The sequence below is a fragment of the Herpailurus yagouaroundi genome, unplaced genomic scaffold (genome assembly GCF_014898765.1).
Source record: "Herpailurus yagouaroundi ecotype Mexico unplaced genomic scaffold, PumYag 202, whole genome shotgun sequence".
NCBI classification, from domain to species: Eukaryota; Metazoa; Chordata; class Mammalia; order Carnivora; family Felidae; genus Herpailurus; species Herpailurus yagouaroundi.
The window spans coordinates 10,160,500-10,180,499 of NW_024412433.1; the positions used below are offsets into that span (position 1 = coordinate 10,160,500).

The following is a 20,000-nucleotide window of genomic DNA, read 5'->3' on the forward strand; positions in this document are numbered from 1 at the left end:
TGTGTGTGTGTGTGTGTGTGTGTGTGTGTGTGTGTGTGTGTGTGTGTGTTTAATCTGGGCTATGTATCTCAAAGAGATGAAGCCAAGACGATATGTTTGAGGTTAGTATGGTGATACTGACTTAGGACACAGAATTCCACGGATAAATGAATAGAGGTAGTTGCCATAGAGAGAGTAATCCAGTCATGCATAATGAAGAGAATTCTGGCTGAGTGAAGAGTGCCACCTACTGAATTGTGTTTGGGTTTTCCCCAGGTTCTAATTTATGCAGGTTTATGCCTGAAAGTGTTACTTTCCATTATTGATCTCGCACATTTTCTTAAATAGTTGCTGCCGCAGTGTTAAGCAATTTTTAGTTATTATTGGATCAAGGTGTAATTAGAAACAGCTGTGAACAATTGCATGCCGTCCAGCTCCTGAAGTAGCAAACCGAATTGCACTTGTAGACCTCGGATTGATTCACAGAGATTGCATCTGGCGGGTAAAACAAATCAATCTTCAGTTTCAATGCTGCCAGCCAGTTTCATTTTACCGAGATAACCAGAAAGATTAAAAACGCATTCCATATACCATTTCCAAATGTCACCAAGTTAAAAAAAAAAAAAAAACCAAAACTTAAAGTACCTAGTGTTTGCCGTGACAAAATTGTCAACATTTCATCCTTCCCTTAGGATTCCAGCCTTATCTTTTCTCGCTTTTCTATATTTTTAAACGCCCGCTTTGATTGCGCTCAACTTTTGCCCACGTATTTCTTAAAGTGCACATTGCAGTGCATAACATTTTGATATATCTATTTAATAACTACATTTTTCGATAACACGTAAAACCATTTCGAATTACCATGGGTCAGATAATTGCCATGGTGAATCTCGTCATCGGGACTAAATAGTTTGTCTCACAAAATTATATGCCTCTGTGTGATATGTTAATTCTTGCTCCTAATCAAACATTTAATTACATAATGAGCTTGGATTAATTTGCAACCTGCATCTCAAACTCATTCATGCAAAATTAAAAACGGTGTGTATCAGAGACAAACTAACGGTTTCTAGCATTTTGGTTCAAAGTTTTAGCAGTCTATGCCGGTAATAACATAAAGATTTGTGACAGTTGCCGAGTAACAATGGTAACAATCATTATGATAGAAAGCTTACACCAATAATGACAGCAAAAGCTGGATTTCTCGTGTTTATTTACTTCTACTGACTTGTGGGTTTGAAAGGACTTTTATAATGTTGACTGTTTACTTGATTTCTCCGGTATGGTGACTGCCTCTCACATGAGCACAGTGGATCCAGAACCTTAAGAGGACTTCCTTTTCCTGAACCTTGTTGCCTCTTTTAGAAAACGTTGAGCCTCTTTAAGAACTGAAGCTTGCTCTATTGACCTGTGTGACTTACTCAGGACTCTTTTCACCCCTGAGACGTTGGCTTTTAATTGCTAAATAGGATTAGTTAGTGAAATTCAAGTCGCACATGAATGTTTTGTGGTAGCTTTTGGTAGAATGGACAGTTTGCTTGAGCTATTGTCTCATAGGAAATAAATCATTCCTAAAGCCTGGCTGTCGCGGTAATTTTTGTGTGGGAATGGGGATTCTTTACTCTTAATGATTTGTGTGTGTGTGTGTGTGTGTGTGTGTGTGTGTGTGTATAGAATAGTCTAGTGTTTACTTAAAGTTTTCTTATGCTCATATGGTATGGCTTGAACTGCATCCCACCAAACTTAGTATGTTGAAGTCCTATCCCCCAGTACCTCAGAATGTGACCTTATTTGGATATAGGGTTGTTGTAAGAGTAATTAGTTAAGATGAAGTTGGAGTAGGGAGAGCCTTTAATCAAATATAACTGGTGTCCTTATAAACTGGGGACAATTGGGCATAGACATGCACACGGTGAAAGTGCCTTGTGGCTCTGGGGGAGTTTTGCTGCCTCAGAGCCAAGGAAATTCCAGAAGCGAGGAGAGAGACCTGGAACATATCCTTCCCTAGCATGGCCCTGTGGACACCTTGACTTTGGACTTCTGGCCTCCCGAACCGTGAGACAATAAACTTCTGTTGTTTAAGCCACTTAGTTTGCTAAGCCACTTACCTCGTTATGGTGGCCCCAGCAAACCAGAACATCAGGCACGATGATGTTGCTGTTTCCACTTGAGTAACGCTCACATTTATGAGTATCTACTTCATGCCAGAAGCGGAGCTAGATGCCAGTGACACAAACTGGATTAAGCCTTCCAGGAACCCAGTGGGAGAGGTGGACAGAAAGGATTGGGAAGTTTAATGTCCCTAGTCGCCAACTTCAGGTAGACCCGTGAACTCACCTAAGGAAGCTGCTAGTTCCCTACTTATCTTGCTCACATTCATTCCACAGCGACTATTAAAATCACCACTATCCTCATTTCCATTCACCCACTGACTTTCTACTACTGCTCATATGATATTTCTTAAAGGTGATATTTTTATTTATTTCTTTTTATTTATTTCTTTATTTATTTTTAAATCTTTTTTAATGTGTTTTTTTTTATTTATTTTTGAGACAGAGAGAGACAGAGCATGAGCAGGGGAGGGGCAGAGAGAGAGTGGGAGACACAGAATCTGAAGCAGGCTCCAGGCTCTGAGCTGTCAGCCCAGAGCCTGACGCGGGGCTCAAACTCATGGACTGTGAGATCGTGACCTGAGCCGAAGTTGGATGCTTAACCGACTGAGCCACCCAGGCGCCCCAAAGATGATATTTTTAAAGACTTACATATATATATTTTTTTCTTTAAGGAAAGTAAACAGGAACTTTCCGAAAGGGCAGTTTCCTTTTCTTGCTGTCAACATCGCACGGGCATTGGGGCGTTGCTGGGGTTCACACCCTCGGTGGGGAAAGTTCTGCCTGCCACAGAAACGTGAGGGCACGTGCATGTGTACAGGATTCCAGATGGGCTGAGGGCTCTAGAGCCATTGAAATGACTCCTACCCGGCCCTTCATGACATAGTTATTCAGAGCTTCAATTCCCAGTTCCGTTATAATGAAAGTCCAAGGGTATCACGCTTGACAACTTTTAACACCAGTTGGGAAAAGTGAACTGACATTTATTTTGGTGATACAGCGGAGAAGATGCAAAGTTGCCAGTGGCTACTGAAGAGCAAGGTGTCCTTGAGAAATATTTCCTTCTTTGTGCGACCAGTTCAGTTTCTGGGTGGAGCCAGTCGTAGCTTCTGTGCTGTAATTTGTGTGAGCCATGTAGCCGGTAGGTTGCCATGGTTACTTGAGCCCACTGGGCAGAGGACAGACTTTCATTGTAATTAGAGTGAACACCACAGCCCAGCCGTGGGTGCTGCTCTTCAGAGGAGCCACTTCCCTTATTAAGCGTGTGTGGTCACCACACAGGGTGAAATGAGAAAGAGAAGCGTGGCCTTTTCTTCTGTTCCTTCTGCTCAGACTCTTGGGGAAGAGGCCATGACTCACTTGGGGGATATAGACGCATCAGATTGTGGTTAGAAATATGCTTCTTCATAGAACTGTTTGCCTAAGCTACTAGTCCAAGATAGGAATGGATAAATACTTTCTAAATAGCTGGGTTGGATTTAATATACTTACGTAGAACCTGATACATTCTCCAGTTGAGGAGAACTGCCTGGCAATGAAATGAAAATGAGACTGTCTACTACAATAGTGACATTGAGGTTTTGGTATGTACAAGTGCTGGAAGTTGCCAATACAGAATTTTCAATAAATTATGTTCCTTTGGAGCCCTCATGGCTTGGCGGAAATAACCCACACATGGTGGGCTTTGGAGTCCTGGGGATTTGGGTTCAAGTCCCATCTCTGCACTTACCAAGTTTGCATTCCTGGGTAAATCATCCTCCTTCTCTAGGCCTCATTTAAAAAAAAAAATAGGTAAATATGTATTTATAGGGTATTTGTGAGCACTGGAGATAATGAATATAAATGACCTGGGCAATAGTAGATACTTCAGGCAAGATGGTGATGATGATGATGATGATGATGATGATGATGATGATTTTTAGTTTTTGATTTAAAAGTAAATTGAAAAGAAGAGAAGCCCACAGTTCTTAACGCAGTGTTGATGTACTGTTCATTAAATAGCTTGGTTTTTCCAAGGATTGTCTTCATGAAATAAGTCCACTATATTCAAATAAAAGGATTCTTTGGCTTTGAACAGTTTTTTTTTCCCTTATCGAAGATTCTCCTTTCAGCCATGGAAGTGATAAATAAATCTCTTTGCACATTTAAACTTGAAATACTTGGAACATTGTACAGTTACACCAACATCAGAGAGCCCCTTCCCTAATTGCTGAAATGCAACAGCTAGTCTACAGGAGAAAATTCAGTGCAGCTATTTGAGCCAAGATTTTAAAATGTATTTCTGCTTGAATTTTTAGAGGAAATTTAAAGGGAATGCATTTGCCTAAGCGGGATTATGCTTTGAATAAACGCCCTGTGATGACCTCACAAATGTCAGTGGTCTTTACTGCCTTCTTGGAAATACCTTTAGCGGTTCGACTGAGAGCATGTGCAGTCTGGGGGACTCTGGTGTGAATGTTTCAATCCGTTTACCTTTTGTAGGGAACTTGCTTAGTCATTTACCCCCTAACAAATGTGTGACATAGACGTCATAGGGAATGGGAGACACAGGTGGAGCCCCTGACAGCTCTCACTGCACAGGCTGGATGTGTAACCTCATCACCAGCACCAGCGTATCTGAAGGAAGCCTGTGTCCTTAGAGGTAGATGAGCCCCATGGAGGCTATGCAAAGAAGGACACAAGAACAGGTACATGGCAGCGGTTTCCCAGACTGTTCCAGAAACAGAGGTAGATAGAGAGAAACAGAAAGACAGATAGACAGATATTGTCCTAAGAGTTTTCCAGTCACAGAGTGGATTGGGTTAGCTTGTTATATTTTTTAGTGATCTAAAACAGTGGTTCTCAAAGATGAGGGGTGTGAGTGAGTCCTCCAGGGGACATTTGACAATGTCTGGAGATAGTTTTGGCCTTCACAACTGGGGAGGTATTAATGGCGTCTAGTGGGTGGAGGCCAGAGATGTTGTTGCTAAACATCCCCCAATGCATGGAATAGCCCTACAGCAAAGAAATGTGCACGCTGTCAGTCATGTCTAGGTTGAGAAACCCTGGTCACCTGATCTAGAAGAAGACACACCTTCAGACTAGCCCATGTCCTTTTTCTCTTACCTCCTGCTCAGAACGTCACCTTCCAATGGCTTGGTTTGCATTTTAGACACTTTGACTTAAGAAAGGGGTTGTCTTAGCTTCGACCGCTGTAACAAAATATCATAAACTTATCGACAATAGAAATGTATTCTTATAGTCTGGGAGGCTGAGAAATCCAAGATCAAGGTGTGCTGGCCAATTTGATATATTGGCCAATTGAGAGCTCTCTGGTTGCAGATGGCTGTCTTCTTGCTGTGTCCTCACTTGGTAGAAGGAGCTAGTTAGCTCCCTGGCCTCTTATGAGAGCACTAATCCCATTTGTTAGGGCTCTAACCTCATGATCTAATTACTCCCCAACAGCCTCACCTCCACATACTGACACATTGGGGATTTCAACATATGAAATTTGGGGGACGCTTGAGAGGGTTATCTTAGTTGGTTACTGGTAAGCTCTAGCCTCCGACAGTAATAAACTAGACATCTTGCTCATTCATAAGTCTCTTAAAATTCAAGTCAGTTCTGAGTATGATCAGTTTGGGTCCCCAGGAAAAAGAAAATGGAGCAGGAGTTATAATAAATAGGTACAATTTCTGTGCCCGTTCTATAGAAGAGAAAATGGAGAGGTTGTGTCTCACCAAGCGAGGAAACAAAGAAGTCACCAAATCTTTTCTCTTTCTCTTCTCGACACATGGCTAGATTATAGTTCCCAGTCTCCCCGGCGGGTAGGTGTCCCACGTAGCTGAGTTCTGACCGCCAAAAGGTGGGCAGATGTGACATATTCTTTGTCTAAGCTTGGCCCATGAAACGTGAGAATGATCTTTGAATCTGCTTCTCCTTCTGCCGTTCACATGGAGAAGGTTCCGAGTTACGAGAAGAGGGTGGAGCCACAAGCTAAGAGAGCCTTGGTTCTTGACCAGCTGTGTTGACGAAGCTGAGCCTTGGAGGGTTGCATCAGCAAAAATAAACCTTTATTTTGTCAGGTCACTAAAATGTTGGTTATTAAAGAACTTTCTCGCCCACTCTGACTAATAACAAAATGAAATAAAGAAGTGCAAACATGAGGGGGCCCCTTGGCCTGTGGCCATCCATCTGGGACTACATAGAAAAATTCACCTCCACTAAATAGGCAGAGGTACAACATTGATGCTTCTGAATATGCTGGTGTTTATATTTACACATGCTCTCTTCCGAATCATGTTTTAAAATCAAAGTATTCATTAAATTCCCTTTATCGGTATTTTACATGATAGGCAGAGGCTTATTTATATCTCAGGCAGTCATTTTGGTAATTTCAGGTTCTTAAACCTGCATGAAGATTCATAAATTCACATATTATCCCCTCGATGCTAAGGGTTGCATGTGAGTCTGGGATTTAACTGAGAAATGTGGAATACGAGGGTTTTTTTTGGGTTTTTTTTTTTTTTTTTTTGCCAAACCATTCCCAGTTGCTTGCGCATCTCAGGAGCCAAAGCTTATTACTTTCCAAGTTGTAATTTAAACTTGTTAAATTGCCTCCAGACCCATTTTTTTTCATGTAGCACAATGGGAAAAACTCAGTGCTTTGGCTCCAAATGTGATTCTCTTTTATTTTTCTCTCTCCAAAATCCTACCTCCTTTGGGGATGCATCATCATTATTTCATAGAAAATTTGGGCAGGAACATCTTTTTATGAAAACTTCTTGTTTTTCTGTGCTTTTTTTTTTTTCTTTGAGAGACATTTGCCATTGCATCTGGCAGGTGGTGTGGCTCTTTTTGAGAGTCTTTCAAACTCGTGATGTAGTCACATTTTAAGATCTTTGTGGGATGGCTGTAAGGAGAAATTAGGCTTGGTAACTATGTAGAAAATTGACCTGGTAAACACATTAGAGGTGGATTATCCTCTATTGCTCCCTTAATAACACCCAAAGAATGTGCCGTCCGTAGCCATTTCAGAGCCTAGCAGGAGCTTTCTTGCTGAGAAATGGAAGGTTCAGATTTTGTTCAGTATGCTCAATATACTTCGGTGGAGAAAGCCTTTAATGGTACAGCAACTCTTTGCGTGAAGACTAGCCTCCCACCGGCTACAATGGAGAGATATGCATGAAGTATACATATCAAGTATGGTAAACACTCGATGTCCCATATTTAAAATGGGGTGGTTTTCAGCAAAATTCTCTGTTCTCCTCTTTTATTTTCATGGATTAGAGTCTCCAGTGCATGTTTTTAGGGCGTGGGAGGGGCCAGGAAAGGGGAGGGCTGCTTACACACTTCAGTATAGTAGAACCTCTATTCTAAACATGTTTTTCATTCTTTTCTTCTTTTTTTTTTTTTTCTTCACGTTCCAACAGGCAGGTTCTGCTGCATGGTCAGATCAAGTTCGATTCGGATTGTCAGTTGCCTGAATAATTAATAGAGAATTTTCAGATGTGTTGAGGAAGAATTGGGCGAAAAATGAAAGCAACTATTATTTTTTTTCTCTCCCTTTAGCAGAGTGGAATGTCGCAGTAACAGACATTCCCTAAGTGTCAGTAACCAAAACCAATGCAGGTTTATTTCTTACGGACCCCATATACCCACTGGTGGAGGGCTCTGATTTATGTCATCTTTACTCTGAGACCCAGGCTGATGGAGGCGCCTTCCTATGAAATTTCACAGGTCACAGGAACAGGGAACAGAGTGCGGAGAACCATAGACGGACTCTACGATGCTTCAGAAGAAAAGAGACACACAGCACTGTTGCTTAATTTTATTGGCAAGAGCAAGACTTAGAGCCAAAGCTAACTTTAGAAACACAGGGAAGGGTGACTTTTCTGAATACCGGAAATGGAAACTGGGTATCAGTAAATGGTGGAAATATTTACGTCATTGTCCTACCCCGACAGACATACACTCATGACACAGATGGACATAGACGTTTAACCCTAAGCCCAATGATAAAATTAGCCCCCAAGGGAAAATGAAGTCTCATTACAGAAAAATTCAGAAATGTAGCTTAGAACAGAAGATACCCAAAGAGATCTCCTCCTGATGCAGGAATATTTAGCCAACAGGTAGTAGAAAGGCATTTTGTTTTAGGGGACTACCGTTCCACCCTAGACTCAGTCAGAAACGGGCACAGCATAATCTCTGAGCTGAGAGTATTTAGTGTTGTCAGCTCATTTAAAAAAATATGTATAGTTCAGACTTAATTTTGATTTTATTCTTAATTTTCCTTTCTTGGTAAACAGCAGGTGAAATATCAGTGAGAATTATGGTCACAGATGTGAGACGTACTGAATCGCATTTTCAACGTCTGTTGCTTAGACTCAAGGCAAATATGAAGCCTGAGAACAAGATTTTTTTAATTTTGATTTTTTAAAGCTTTTTTTAAAATTTTAAGTAATCGCTACACCCAATGTGGGGCTCAAACCCACAACCCCGACACCAGGAGTCACATGTTCTACCAACTGAGCTGGCCAGGTGCCCCAAGAAAAATACTTTAAACATTATAGTGATTATAGAGAATTAATTACAGGTGGTGTTATCAGAATTTCTCTCCAAAGATACAACCTCGGTGCTTTCTTATTTTTCCCTGTTTACAGCATTAAGATAATCTCATATCATTTTTAAAAGCTTTTCCTTCTTTTATTGCAATGCTTTTTAAAAATTTCCTTTGTTCTAAATAAGTAAAATGCCTGGGAGAAGTCAAAAGGAACAGTACAGGGATAAAAATGGAGCCATCCCAGGTTGTGGGAGATCAGGACAGATGGATTGATTATGATGAGGTGAATGTCTAATGTAGCCCCCACCAAAGACAAAACTCCAGACTTTTGAAACTCCTCATTAGTTCAAGAAGAACACAATAAATAAATAAATAAATAAATAAATAAATAAATAAATAACTCAGCATGATTACCGAAGAGCAAACATTTCATTTGACTTTGTCTTTGCCCCAGGTTTTAATTTATCAAACACATATTGAGAAAGCATCTCATGTTACCATCAATTCTTGCTGTGTTTTATTTAACACGTAGCAGAGCCTGACAGAAATCTGACCTCCCAAGGCAGCTCCCGCTAAGGGAAGTTCATTACCTGGCATTGGTCTACTTTGTCCATTTATCTTGGAGAAAATATTTGCAAACCATAGAGCCGATAAAAGATTTGTATCCAGAATGTATAAAGAAATCTAGTAACTCAGTAATAAACCAAATACCCAATTTTAAAAATGGGCAAATGATTTAAATAGGCATTTCTCCCAAGAAAATGTGCACATGGTCAATATGTACGTGAAAAGATGCTCAGAGTCTTTTAACATTAGGGAAATGCAAATCAAAACTACCATAAGATACCAGTTCACACCCACTAGGATTCTAGAATAAAAGAGACATTAATAACAGGTGTTGGTGAGGACTGGGGAAGGTGAGGGTCTCATATACTGTTGGTGGGAATGTAAAAAGGCCCAGCCACCTTGGAAAATGCTCTTGGTAGTTCCTTACAAAGTTAAGCTAGAGTTATCATATAACCCAGCAATTATTCTCCTAGGAATATATGCCCAAGAGAAAGAACCCCCAAATAAGTGAAAACATATGTCCCCACAAAAACTCATATACAGATATTAAGAGTAGCATTATTCATGACAGCAAAAAATTCAGACAACCCAAATAACCAGCCGTTGAATGGATAAACACAATGTAATATATCCATAAAGTGGAAAAAATTATTTGGCAAGACAAAGAAATGAAACAGTGATAGCATGCTAGCTACAACACGGATGAACCTTAAAAACGTGATGCTAAGTGAAAGAAGCCAGTTACAAAAGACCATGTATGATATGCTTCTATTTATATGAAGTGTCCCGAATGGACAAATTTATAGAGACAGATAGGAGATTAGTGTTCGCCTGAGACTGGGAAGGGTGGGTGGGTTGTGGGAGTGACTGCTAATGAGTACAGGGTCTCTTTGTAGAGCAATGGAAACGTTCTAAAATTAGATTGTGGTGATGGTTGCACAATCCTGTGAATAGACTAAAAACCGTTGAATTGTACATTTTAAATGAGTGAACTGTAGGTTATGTGAATTGCATCCTAATAAAGCTGTTCTCTTTCTTCCTCTCTTCCCTTCTTCCTCTCTTCCCCTCTTTCTCTCCTTTTCTTTCTTTCTTTCTTTCTTTCTTTCTTTCTTTCTTTCTTTCTTTCTTTCTTTCCTTCTTTCTCTCCTTCTGTCTTCTTTTTTTAAACTGAGGTACATTTCATCCATTCCAGTACTGAAATGTGACGCTGCCTGGTGGGTTTCCTGGCTCGGTAGTTTATGATGCTATACGGTGGGTTCCAACTTCCGGTTCCGAGTTACCTTACCAAGGAACTAGTAATAGCTTTTAACTGTTCCAGTGACCCCCTTCTCAGCACCTCTCCCTGATTCCAGCCCACAGCATCTATACGGAGATGTCTCGTTTCTTGCTTCAGAACAGAAGGCTGGCTAAAAGTTAATACTATTTGCTGATGAACTTGCTCAGAATAGTATGTAGGCCCTCAAATCTGATACCCATTAGTGACGACAGTAGATGTGCTTTCCTTCGGTGTGCTCTACAAAGCTGCTGGCACCAGCTTGATCAGTGAATGGTCTGGCTGTGTGATGCTGGAACAATCTAGGACTGTCTGTAATCTCGATTTACTGTAGGGCCGCACACACTCCCATAATGAATCAGAATGCCCAGGCATGGTGGCCTTGGGGAAAGGAGTTGCAAGGCCCTTTTAGAGGGAAGAGTAACTTCCTACTTGGGATCCCAATGGAAAACCCTTCAGTCATTGCTGTGAGCCATTGTTGCTTCTATGTGGTGCCACTGGACTTTCTGCCAGCACAGCCTCACACGGAAATGTCTGTTGGAGCCATTCAGCCTAATCTCGGACGTACTACATTTACTTCAACGTTGTAGGCACGCAGTAGATTTTTTTTGCATTAATTAATAACTGTGTGGAAACAATCTCTCTGCTACTTTATGCAAAAGAGGCCTGGATTGTTGTAAATTATGTACATTTTTCCATTAACTTTTCAGCTACAGAAATTCTTCCTTATCTCGATGAGGATTTACCGTAAACTATAAGGAAAGTAAATACCGGCTCTCTGGAGGATGTTTATGAAAATTGCATTTTATTAGAAATAACAACCTAGGTGTTTGTACAGCTCATTCTCTACCCTCACAGACGTATCTTCTCGGGTGGGGGCTTTTTTAGACTCCTGCCCTGGTCAGCCTGTCCAAAACCACAGGGTCCTTTTTACTCCCCATCCCTTTGCCTTCCATTGTTTTCCTCTACAGCCACAATCACTTCCTGTTTTCTGTCGTATTTATTTCTTTATTGTTTATCTCCTCCACGGAATGTAATCCTTCTTAGGCAGGACTCTGTTAATCTCGTTTGCTGCTCTGTCCCTAGCGCCTAGATCAGTGTCTGGCTTCTTGGAGGTACTCAGTAAATATTTATTGAACAAATAAATAGATACACTTCCTCTCCTCCTCTCTCCAAAATACAGTTTGAGAGAAGAGACAAGAGAGCCCCACAGAGCAGACAGCAAAGGAGTAAGCTCGTTTCTCTCCATCATCCAGCTTCCAGACACCATGGTATCATGCACACAAAAAGAGACAGCAGGTGCAAGGTTGGAAGGCTCTTCTCATTCAATTCTGTCCCGAAGAGGAGACTGAGTGTCCAAGTGGCAAAGGGGCTTTCCCTTGGTCACAACAAAAACGAGTGACAGAATGAAGACTGTGCCTCAGAGGATGTCATTCACAGTTCTCAGAGTTTAGAAGGTGGAGAAAAACACTAAACCACTGGAATGTTTAGCCCTTCTAAACTTACTAACTTACGTTACACTTCCATGACTTAGTAAGGTACATATTAATAATTACATTACACGTAATTTTACGTTACTTACTAACTTGCATATACTTACTAACTTATAACCTACATTGTACTGTGTTATAATTACAACCCAAATGTCGCCTGGGGAACCTTGCCCCTTTGAGATTTGAAAATAGGTGACTGACACCCCCTCTCCCGTGTGGTGCTGTCTTCAGGCATTTGTGCGTGTAGGCAGAGGTGTCTGGTTCATTATTCCCATTTGGAGTAGTTCGAGGTCATTGCCTTTTCTTTTATATGCTGTCCCTTTGCTACTTTGCCTTCTTCCCAAGTGGCCCCTCGAGATATTTTGCTAAACCAAAGGAGAAGTTCTCTCATACTCTTTGGAGGCAAGAACAGCTTCCCTCAGTGATGGTGTTAAATAAGGAATATAAAACACAAAGTAAAGCATTTGAAATATTTCCACCCACTAACCATGACGACTATAGGGTGCTGTTTTAGGGTATTACTCTTTGTAGGGATGAATGGTACAACAGAAAGTACCTAGACTTTAGTGGGGATCATGGCCAAACATGTACTGACAGTATGATTTTAGGTGAAGTAATTGATTTAAGTTCTAGTTCCTTGATTGTAAAATGGAGAAAATCATACTTGCTTTATAGGATACTGAGAATTAAATGAGGTAACATGTGTAAAAGTGCTTTGTTATAGAAGACGTCATGCAAATAATATCACCACTGTCACTGAGTTTGTATTTATGGTAGTTTTATTTTTGTTTTTTTTAGAAAGTGACTACATGAGTTCCCCAAGCTTCTGTTCAGAGTTGTACCTTAGTTGCTGAAATGCCACAAATGACATTCCCTCTGGAACAAAAAGGGTGGGTCAGGTAAAGAAAACCAACTGTGAGTGATAAGTTAGAAAGTAACTTGAGAAATCCCAGTTGGATTTTGTGGAGTTGGAGTGAAGTGTAGTTTCATAAAATGGGCCAAATCCCTGTGTTCAGAACTCTTTTGCTGCTGAGATATATACCACATTTCTTGTCCTGTTTACACTGGTCAAGATCTTTTTTTCTTTTCTTTACTGACTCAAGAAGACAACGTTTCATCGACAGAGATCTTGCCTTCTGCACAGGATTAAGATATTTTACTTTCTTGATATATTTGACTTTACATCTTTTTATGTTTCATGTTTTCCCCCCAAAGAAGTGACATGCTAACATTGTTTGAATAGCCCAGCAAACCCGTGTGTGCCTTCGGATTGCTTTCTCGTTTATGTGGGGTGGGCAGTGGTTTCTCTTTCCTCTTTCTTTTGCTACTGCAAAGCATCGCCATTGTAGCATCTCAAAATATGAGCTCCGTAGGATTGCCTTTCCCTTCATAGAAGAAAGACTGGGATGTAGAGCTATTGAATGACTTACCCCCGGTCTCAGAGCTGGCTAGTGACAGAACTAGACTTTTTTCTGCCCTCTTAGGATACTAGCGACATCCTGTTGACATTCTTCTGACACAGAGACATGCAAATAAGTAGAAACAAAGAATCTTTTATGAAGCCTGGGGAAATGGAGAGTCATATTCTAGTGCTCCTCTAAAATAATGTTGTCGACTACCACCAGTCCTGAGTACGGGAGACCTTCCAGATAAGCCACCACTGTCCTTTTTCTTTTATTCCTCTGTGACTATATTGGGAGGACAAGAAGAGGTGGATGGTCTGAATGCAGAAGGAAGCAGAAAAAGAAATTGAACAAATCGCATTCCTTTCCAGCGCACTCATCAATGTATTGATTTTACTCATCAAGCGCTTTTGAGTGTCGGGCTCCGTTTTAGTCGCTGAAGATACGGGGGGAAAGAAACTAAGAAGTGTTGCAGTCTCATGGAACTTCCAATCTATTGAGAGAGACAGGCAGGCGGTACATCATTAACTGCTTAGTAACGATTATTGCAATGAGGGTAAATGCTTCCAAAAAAAAAAAAAAAAAAAAAAGCAGAGGCTACCATGAGCCCCTGAAATAGGGGATCTGAACTGAGTGAGCACAGGGGTTCAGGAAGTCTGAGGAGGTGTCCATTAGCTAAGGCTAGAAACATGAATAGCAGCGTGAGAGGTGGTGGCAGGGACAGCGGGAAGAGGCTAGGCAGAGACAAGAGTGCAAGCAAGGATCCTGAGGCAGCGAGTTGTCTTGGCATATCTGAGACACAGGTTGACGTGAGAAAGCAAGTGGGAAGAGATGATGGAGATAAGCAGGTAAGAGCCATTGGTGATCTTTGGTCTTGGCCTTGGTCTTGCAAGAGCCTTGGTGATTTCGACCTCTGTGTAGAGCAGTGGGGAATTATTTAAAAGCTCTGAGCATACAGGAGCGATAGCACTCTGGCTGCAGAGAAAGGAACGGTGGAGAAAGCCAGGGCTGCATAAGAGATCTGTTAGAAGTTCATAGTAATCCAGGTGAGCAGTAATGTTAGTGTTGGCTGAGGAGGTGGTCGCGGAGGGAGGCGTGAGGGACCTGAACCGTTTTGAGAAGGCGGGCTTGAATGGAGGTGGAGCCCCAGGGAAGGGAAGATTTTGGTGATAGCTCCTTGGATTGGGGTGTGGGAGACTGGTGGTGTGGCATGCCTTCATTTACTGAGGAATGGATGACTAGAAAAAGAACGTATTTTTTTTTTATTGACAGTAATACAAGAAGTCATCTTTTGGACCTACTAAGTTAGGCCCATTAACATAGAGATGTCAGTTGTGGCGGTATTGACCCAGGGCTCAGGATAGAGAAATGGGTGGCAGTTGGGAACTGTCCACTCACAGTTGGCGTATACAACCATGTGGGAGGATGAGGTCATCAGAAAGAAAAGGCAGGTGAGAGAAGAGGGCCGAGGATATGCCACCAAGAAATAGCTGCTTGGTCTGTTAAGGTATACATGATAGGAGATGATCTCTGGCAAGAGTTAGAATGGAGGGCGGCCCAGTTTGAGGCCATATTTATGTATCAGGAGGAGAAGAAAGTCACAGAGGGAGCTGAGGACAAGTAACCGGAGTGGTGGTTGAAAAGCCAGGAGAATGTGATGTCATGGAAGAAGGCACAGGGATAAGTGTGTGATAGTTCTGGGGGCACGGGGAGGCTGTGGCACGATTGGGATAATGGATCACCCAACTGGGTTATCCTCTGGGTTAAACTCTGAAATGTGAAGTCTCCGGATCTGATTTTTCTCTAATAACTCCATGGCTCATTACAAAGATAAATAGAATTCCCCCTGCTGAAAATGTCTAATGACTAAGATGATTTGTTGTTGTTATTATTATTTATGATTTTTTTGAATTTCACTTAGAAGCCACTGAGAGGGCAAAATGAAAACAGGAGGCGATGAAAAACTGCACTCAGGTGACTCATCACTAGACGTGGGGCCAGTAGAAAATCCATGTAGTAGTAACTTTTTATAAATGCAGTTCTGGATTGTTAAGTGGAACACCTTGACCGTAGCCCTTTGAGTATTACTGGAGGATGTGGGGCATATCTCTTGTGTCATTATTGTGAACCGATGTTCTCATGGTTTCCTGATAGTCGTTTGAGTCCTGGCTCTGAACAGGGAAGAGTCTAAAGAACAAGATTTAGGGGAAAGGTTTTTAAAACACAGATTAGGAACCAGTACCACTGGAAGGATTCACGTATTTCCTGTCTTTAAATTTTGCTTTGAAATGTGTAGTTTCCAGTAAATTTTTTGAAGATGCTTAAATTGTTGCTTGAGTTTATAGAACCTCCTTTAATTCTTAAGTAGCGCACAGCTGAATAAAGATTGTAGCAGCCTGATTTGGTTGATTGGTTGAGTTCTTCACATCAAAGAGCGGCATAAAATAAGAAACTGGATTCTCAGTTGGAAATAAATTCCAGATACCCTGTTTTTCTTCCAAACAATTCAGATGGCTGCAAATCCAAACTCTTAGCTTTTTATCTCTCGATAATCATATGTGAAAAATAATACAGAAGGACAGAAAAATATTTACCTTTCCAGTTAAATTAACTGTAACATGGCTAAGAGTCAGGATGCTCACTTTTTATACATCCATCAAAAATTTATAGTAAATGCATTGGGCCCGTTCCTAGAGATTCATGAGACACAAGTCCTGATTTGAAGGAGCTTATAGTTTAATAGGGGAAGATGAGTGCATCCAAATAATTATAAATTTCGGTTATAAGATGTTTTAGCAACTCAGAGGAGAAAGATGAAATAGTAGAGGAGAGTATTCAGAGGATATAATTATGTGAACTGAGTCACAGTGACTAGCCAAGGTGAAGAGGAAGGACCCAGGGGAAGGTGTTATTCAGCATGGGTAGCATGAAGTTGCCTCTAATAGAATGGAGGGGGGTGGAAAGGTGAGGAGGACCCAGATTATGAAGGACGTGCAAGCCAAGGTAAGGGGCTGTTGAAGAATTTCAAGCAGTTGCTTGGTAGGTAACTTGTGCATTCTGGGAGATCATCCGTGGCAAGGTTAGAGCAGGTTTGGAGAGGGCAGGACTGAAAAAAGATACTATTGGGGCACCTGGGGAGCTCAGTTGGTTAAACATCTGACTTCGGCTCAGGTCATGATCTTGTAGTTCGTTGGTTCGAGTCCTGAGTTGCGTTCTGTGCTGACAGCTCAGAGCCTGGAGCCTGCTTTGGATTCTGTGTCTTCCTCCCTCTCTTTCTCTTTCTCTCTCTTTCTCTCTCTCTCTCTCTCTCTCTCTCTCTCTCTCTGCCCCTCCCCTGCTCTCTCTCTCTCTCTTTCTGGAAAATAAACATTAAATTTCTTTTAAAAAAGAAAAAAGATACTATTGCAGTGGTCCAGATGCAGTACAGAGACATGGTACAAGAAAACTAGTGGTGAAAAAGATGGCTGTGCCTCTCAGAAGCATCCCTAGAGAGGGAAAAAAAAGATCTGGGTTCTAATTTCAATTTGGAACTGTATCAGCATCCTCCAAAGAAGACAGAGACATTTATTTAAATGAATTGGCTGACATGATTCATGGAGGTTGGCAAGTCCAAAATCCTCAGTGTGGGTTGGTAGACTGGAGACTTGGGAAAAAGGTGATGTTGCAGTTTGAGTCCAAAGGCGGTCTGCTGACAAAATTTCTTCCTGCTCAGGAGAGGTCAGCCCTTTCCTATACAGGCCTGCCTTCGACTGATGGGACAGGGCCCACCCACATTATGGAAGGTAATTGCTTTCTTCAGAGTCTACTGATTTAAACGTTGATCTCATCTAAAAAAAAAAATACCTTCATAGAAACCTCCAGAAAAGTGTTTGACCAAATATCTGGCTACCATAGCCCAGCCAAGTTGGAGGGTAAAATTGACCATCACAGTAAGTAAAAGTTTGAGGCAAATTACTTTTCATTTCTGGATCCTCTCCCAGATTCCTCCTGTATAGAATTATGACATTGAACTGGATACCATCTAAGATCCATTCTGGCTTTGAATAAAATATGTTTATTCTTTCTTTGCCATGGAGTTAAGAATGGGCATTGCCTAATTTATTTTAAGATTCTGGAATTTTATTTTTTTAATTTTTTTTAACCATTTTATTTAATATATTTTTTAAATTTACATCCAAGTTAGTTAGCATATAGTGCAACGATGATTTCAGGAGTAGATTCTAGTGATTTATCCCCTATGTATAACTCCCAGTATTCATCCCAACAAGTGTCTTCCTTAATGCCCCTTACCCATTTAGCCCATCCCCCCTCCCAGAACCCCTCCAGTAACCCTCTGTTTGTTCTTCATATTTAAGAGTCTCTTATGTTTTTAAGATTCTAGAATCTTAGATCAACAGGTTACCTTTGGTATCTACAACACTTCATATATATGGATAGGAAGTAGGCAGAACTGCTTAATTCATGCAAATGGTGACTCCATTGCAGTCATTTAAGGATTCCATGCAACGTAGCAGATTTTTTTCTGCCAAAGTGCACGAGATCAAATTTCTATAGCTTAAGTCATGTTTGAGGCTTGCTAGGAAGCTATCCTATGTAAAAGACCCTTTAATTAGGTTCTGTTGGGAATTCAGGTATTGGCATACACTGTTGATTTTTTTGTTACGGAGACGGAATCACTACAGAGAAAGTGAAATATGGTTCATGTTATCAGGCAGAATCAACTGATTTTGGGGAGGGGGTCTCTTGCCAAGCAGTGGCATCTGTGAGCTGATTTTAGGGTTCCATTGCTCCCCTCCAAGTATGAGACTTTCAGAGATAGATAGGATGTCTCATTCTTCTTAAAAGCACATTAGAAACTCTTTTACCCCTTGTATTTAAGAGAAACATTTCTACGTGGGAAGCGCATCCATGCAGCTTGAGTGTATTGATAGGGAGGTTCAGTGGTTTGAGTCGTGAACCCTGACATGACTGGGAGAAAAAAAATCATCAGAAGCATTTTCTTGTCGGAAGAGATACAAAGAACATTTCTAATAGGCTCAAAGCTTTCTGTTTTTCTTTCCCACCTTCCTAGGGTGAGATTTTGTTTAGATTTGTTTTTTAAAAAATTATCCGTGGGCCAGTGTAGGCTGGGGACTTTGTATGGATGAAATAGACTTAGTATTGGAATCCCAGATGAAGAGCTCTGAGCATTGTCAAATTAGTTATTGTACACCCTCCAATAGCTGAAATAATGTGCAATTTACTGTCAGAGAGCTCTAAAGATTTTAGGACCTTTAGACACTAATCTCTTCCCTCAATCATAGAAACTGGAACATGATACTCATCTTTGAAGGCTTTGGCCAGCTTTTCTCTTTTCTTGCTACGCTCGTTAGAATTTTGTCTCTGACATTTTGAGACAATTTTTGAAAGATCATTTCCAAGTTATTTCAAATTACTTTCATTCTTATTTTGATGTCCTTTAATTTATCATATAATCAGGAGTTGAGGCTCACTGCTGCCCTTGGACAGGATAGTTTTAAATCTACTTTACCTCTCAGTCAATATATTCTTTATTAAAAGGCTTAAAAGGATTTAAAAAGGCCATTAAAATGTGTAAGCCTCTGTCTCATTTTGGAATATTGTTTCCATTGTTTTGTCCACATGGAATATTCAATGTGTCCAAGAGAAAAGATAAGAAAAATAATTCATTTTGTGTTACTTAAATTGGGACGTGGGAGGTCAAAAGTGACCCTGTTTGGGTTCCTTTGCCTTTAACCCCGTATCTTTTCTTCTACCCTTTTTTGTTTTTTTTTTTTAAAAGGCACATTTCAAATAAACATACAACTTTGAAGATTTCTGGGTCAGAAAATACTACTCTGTCACTGTATCTTCTTACGATTTAATTTCTGAGACAATAAAAATTCCAGCCTAGTTCGATGTCAGTTTTGTAATGGAGAGTCCCAGAAGATGTCTCAGAACTTTCCTTGGAAACTTTCTTCTCCACCTGAATCCCTTCCGTGTCAGTATCTGGACGGGTTGGTCCGCCGCTCCCCCATGTTCCCTTGCTGTCGTGGGTCCCTCTTGACTGTCCAGGTGAGTCCCAGGGGGGCCAGGCAGGGAGGAGGTCAGAGGGGAGGGAGGGGGGGAAGGAGGCCATGGCACTGACCACCCGTCCTCACTGTCCTGATCATATTACTTCTCTCCCCCAGACCGTTCCTAAAGTGTGATAGGCTAGAGTTTATTTAAGGATTTTATTTATTAAGGAGCCTGCTTGAGATTCTCTCTCCCCCGTTCTCTGCCCCTCCCCCTGCTCTCTCTCTCTCTCTCTCTCTCTCTCAAAATAAGTAAAGAAACATTTAAAAAAAAAAAAGATTTTGTGACATTTAAAAAAAAAAATTTTTTTTAACGTTTATTTTTGAGACAGAGAGAGACAGAGCATGAACGGGGGAGGGTCAGAGAGAGGGAGACACAGAATCTGAAACAGGCTCCAGGCTCTGAGCTGTCAGCACAGAGCCCGACGCGGGGCTCGAACTCACGGACCGCGAGATCGTGACCTGAGCCGAAGTCGGCCGCCTAACCGACTGAGCCACCCAGGCGCCCCAGATTTTGTGACATTTTGATTTCAGGTCTTCATGGCTTTTTCCAGTGAGT

The 20,000-nt window shown here is 41.1% G+C and overlaps 1 protein-coding gene across 3 annotated transcripts in view; it reads left to right on the forward strand.

Moving 5' to 3' along the window:
* Positions 1–20,000, forward strand: part of PID1 (phosphotyrosine interaction domain containing 1) — a 232,595-nt gene that overhangs the window by 131,239 nt on the left and 81,356 nt on the right. Inside the window, exon 1 of one of the 3 annotated variants that reach the window (XM_040450791.1) lies at positions 19,302–19,442. The exons of the other annotated variants lie outside the window; for them this stretch is intronic. Within the exon in view, the coding sequence (XP_040306725.1) occupies positions 19,317–19,442 (126 nt within the window). The 5' untranslated portion in view covers positions 19,302–19,316. Of the gene's footprint in view, positions 1–19,301; positions 19,443–20,000 lie in introns of those variants that run through there. 3 annotated transcript variants of the gene reach the window in all.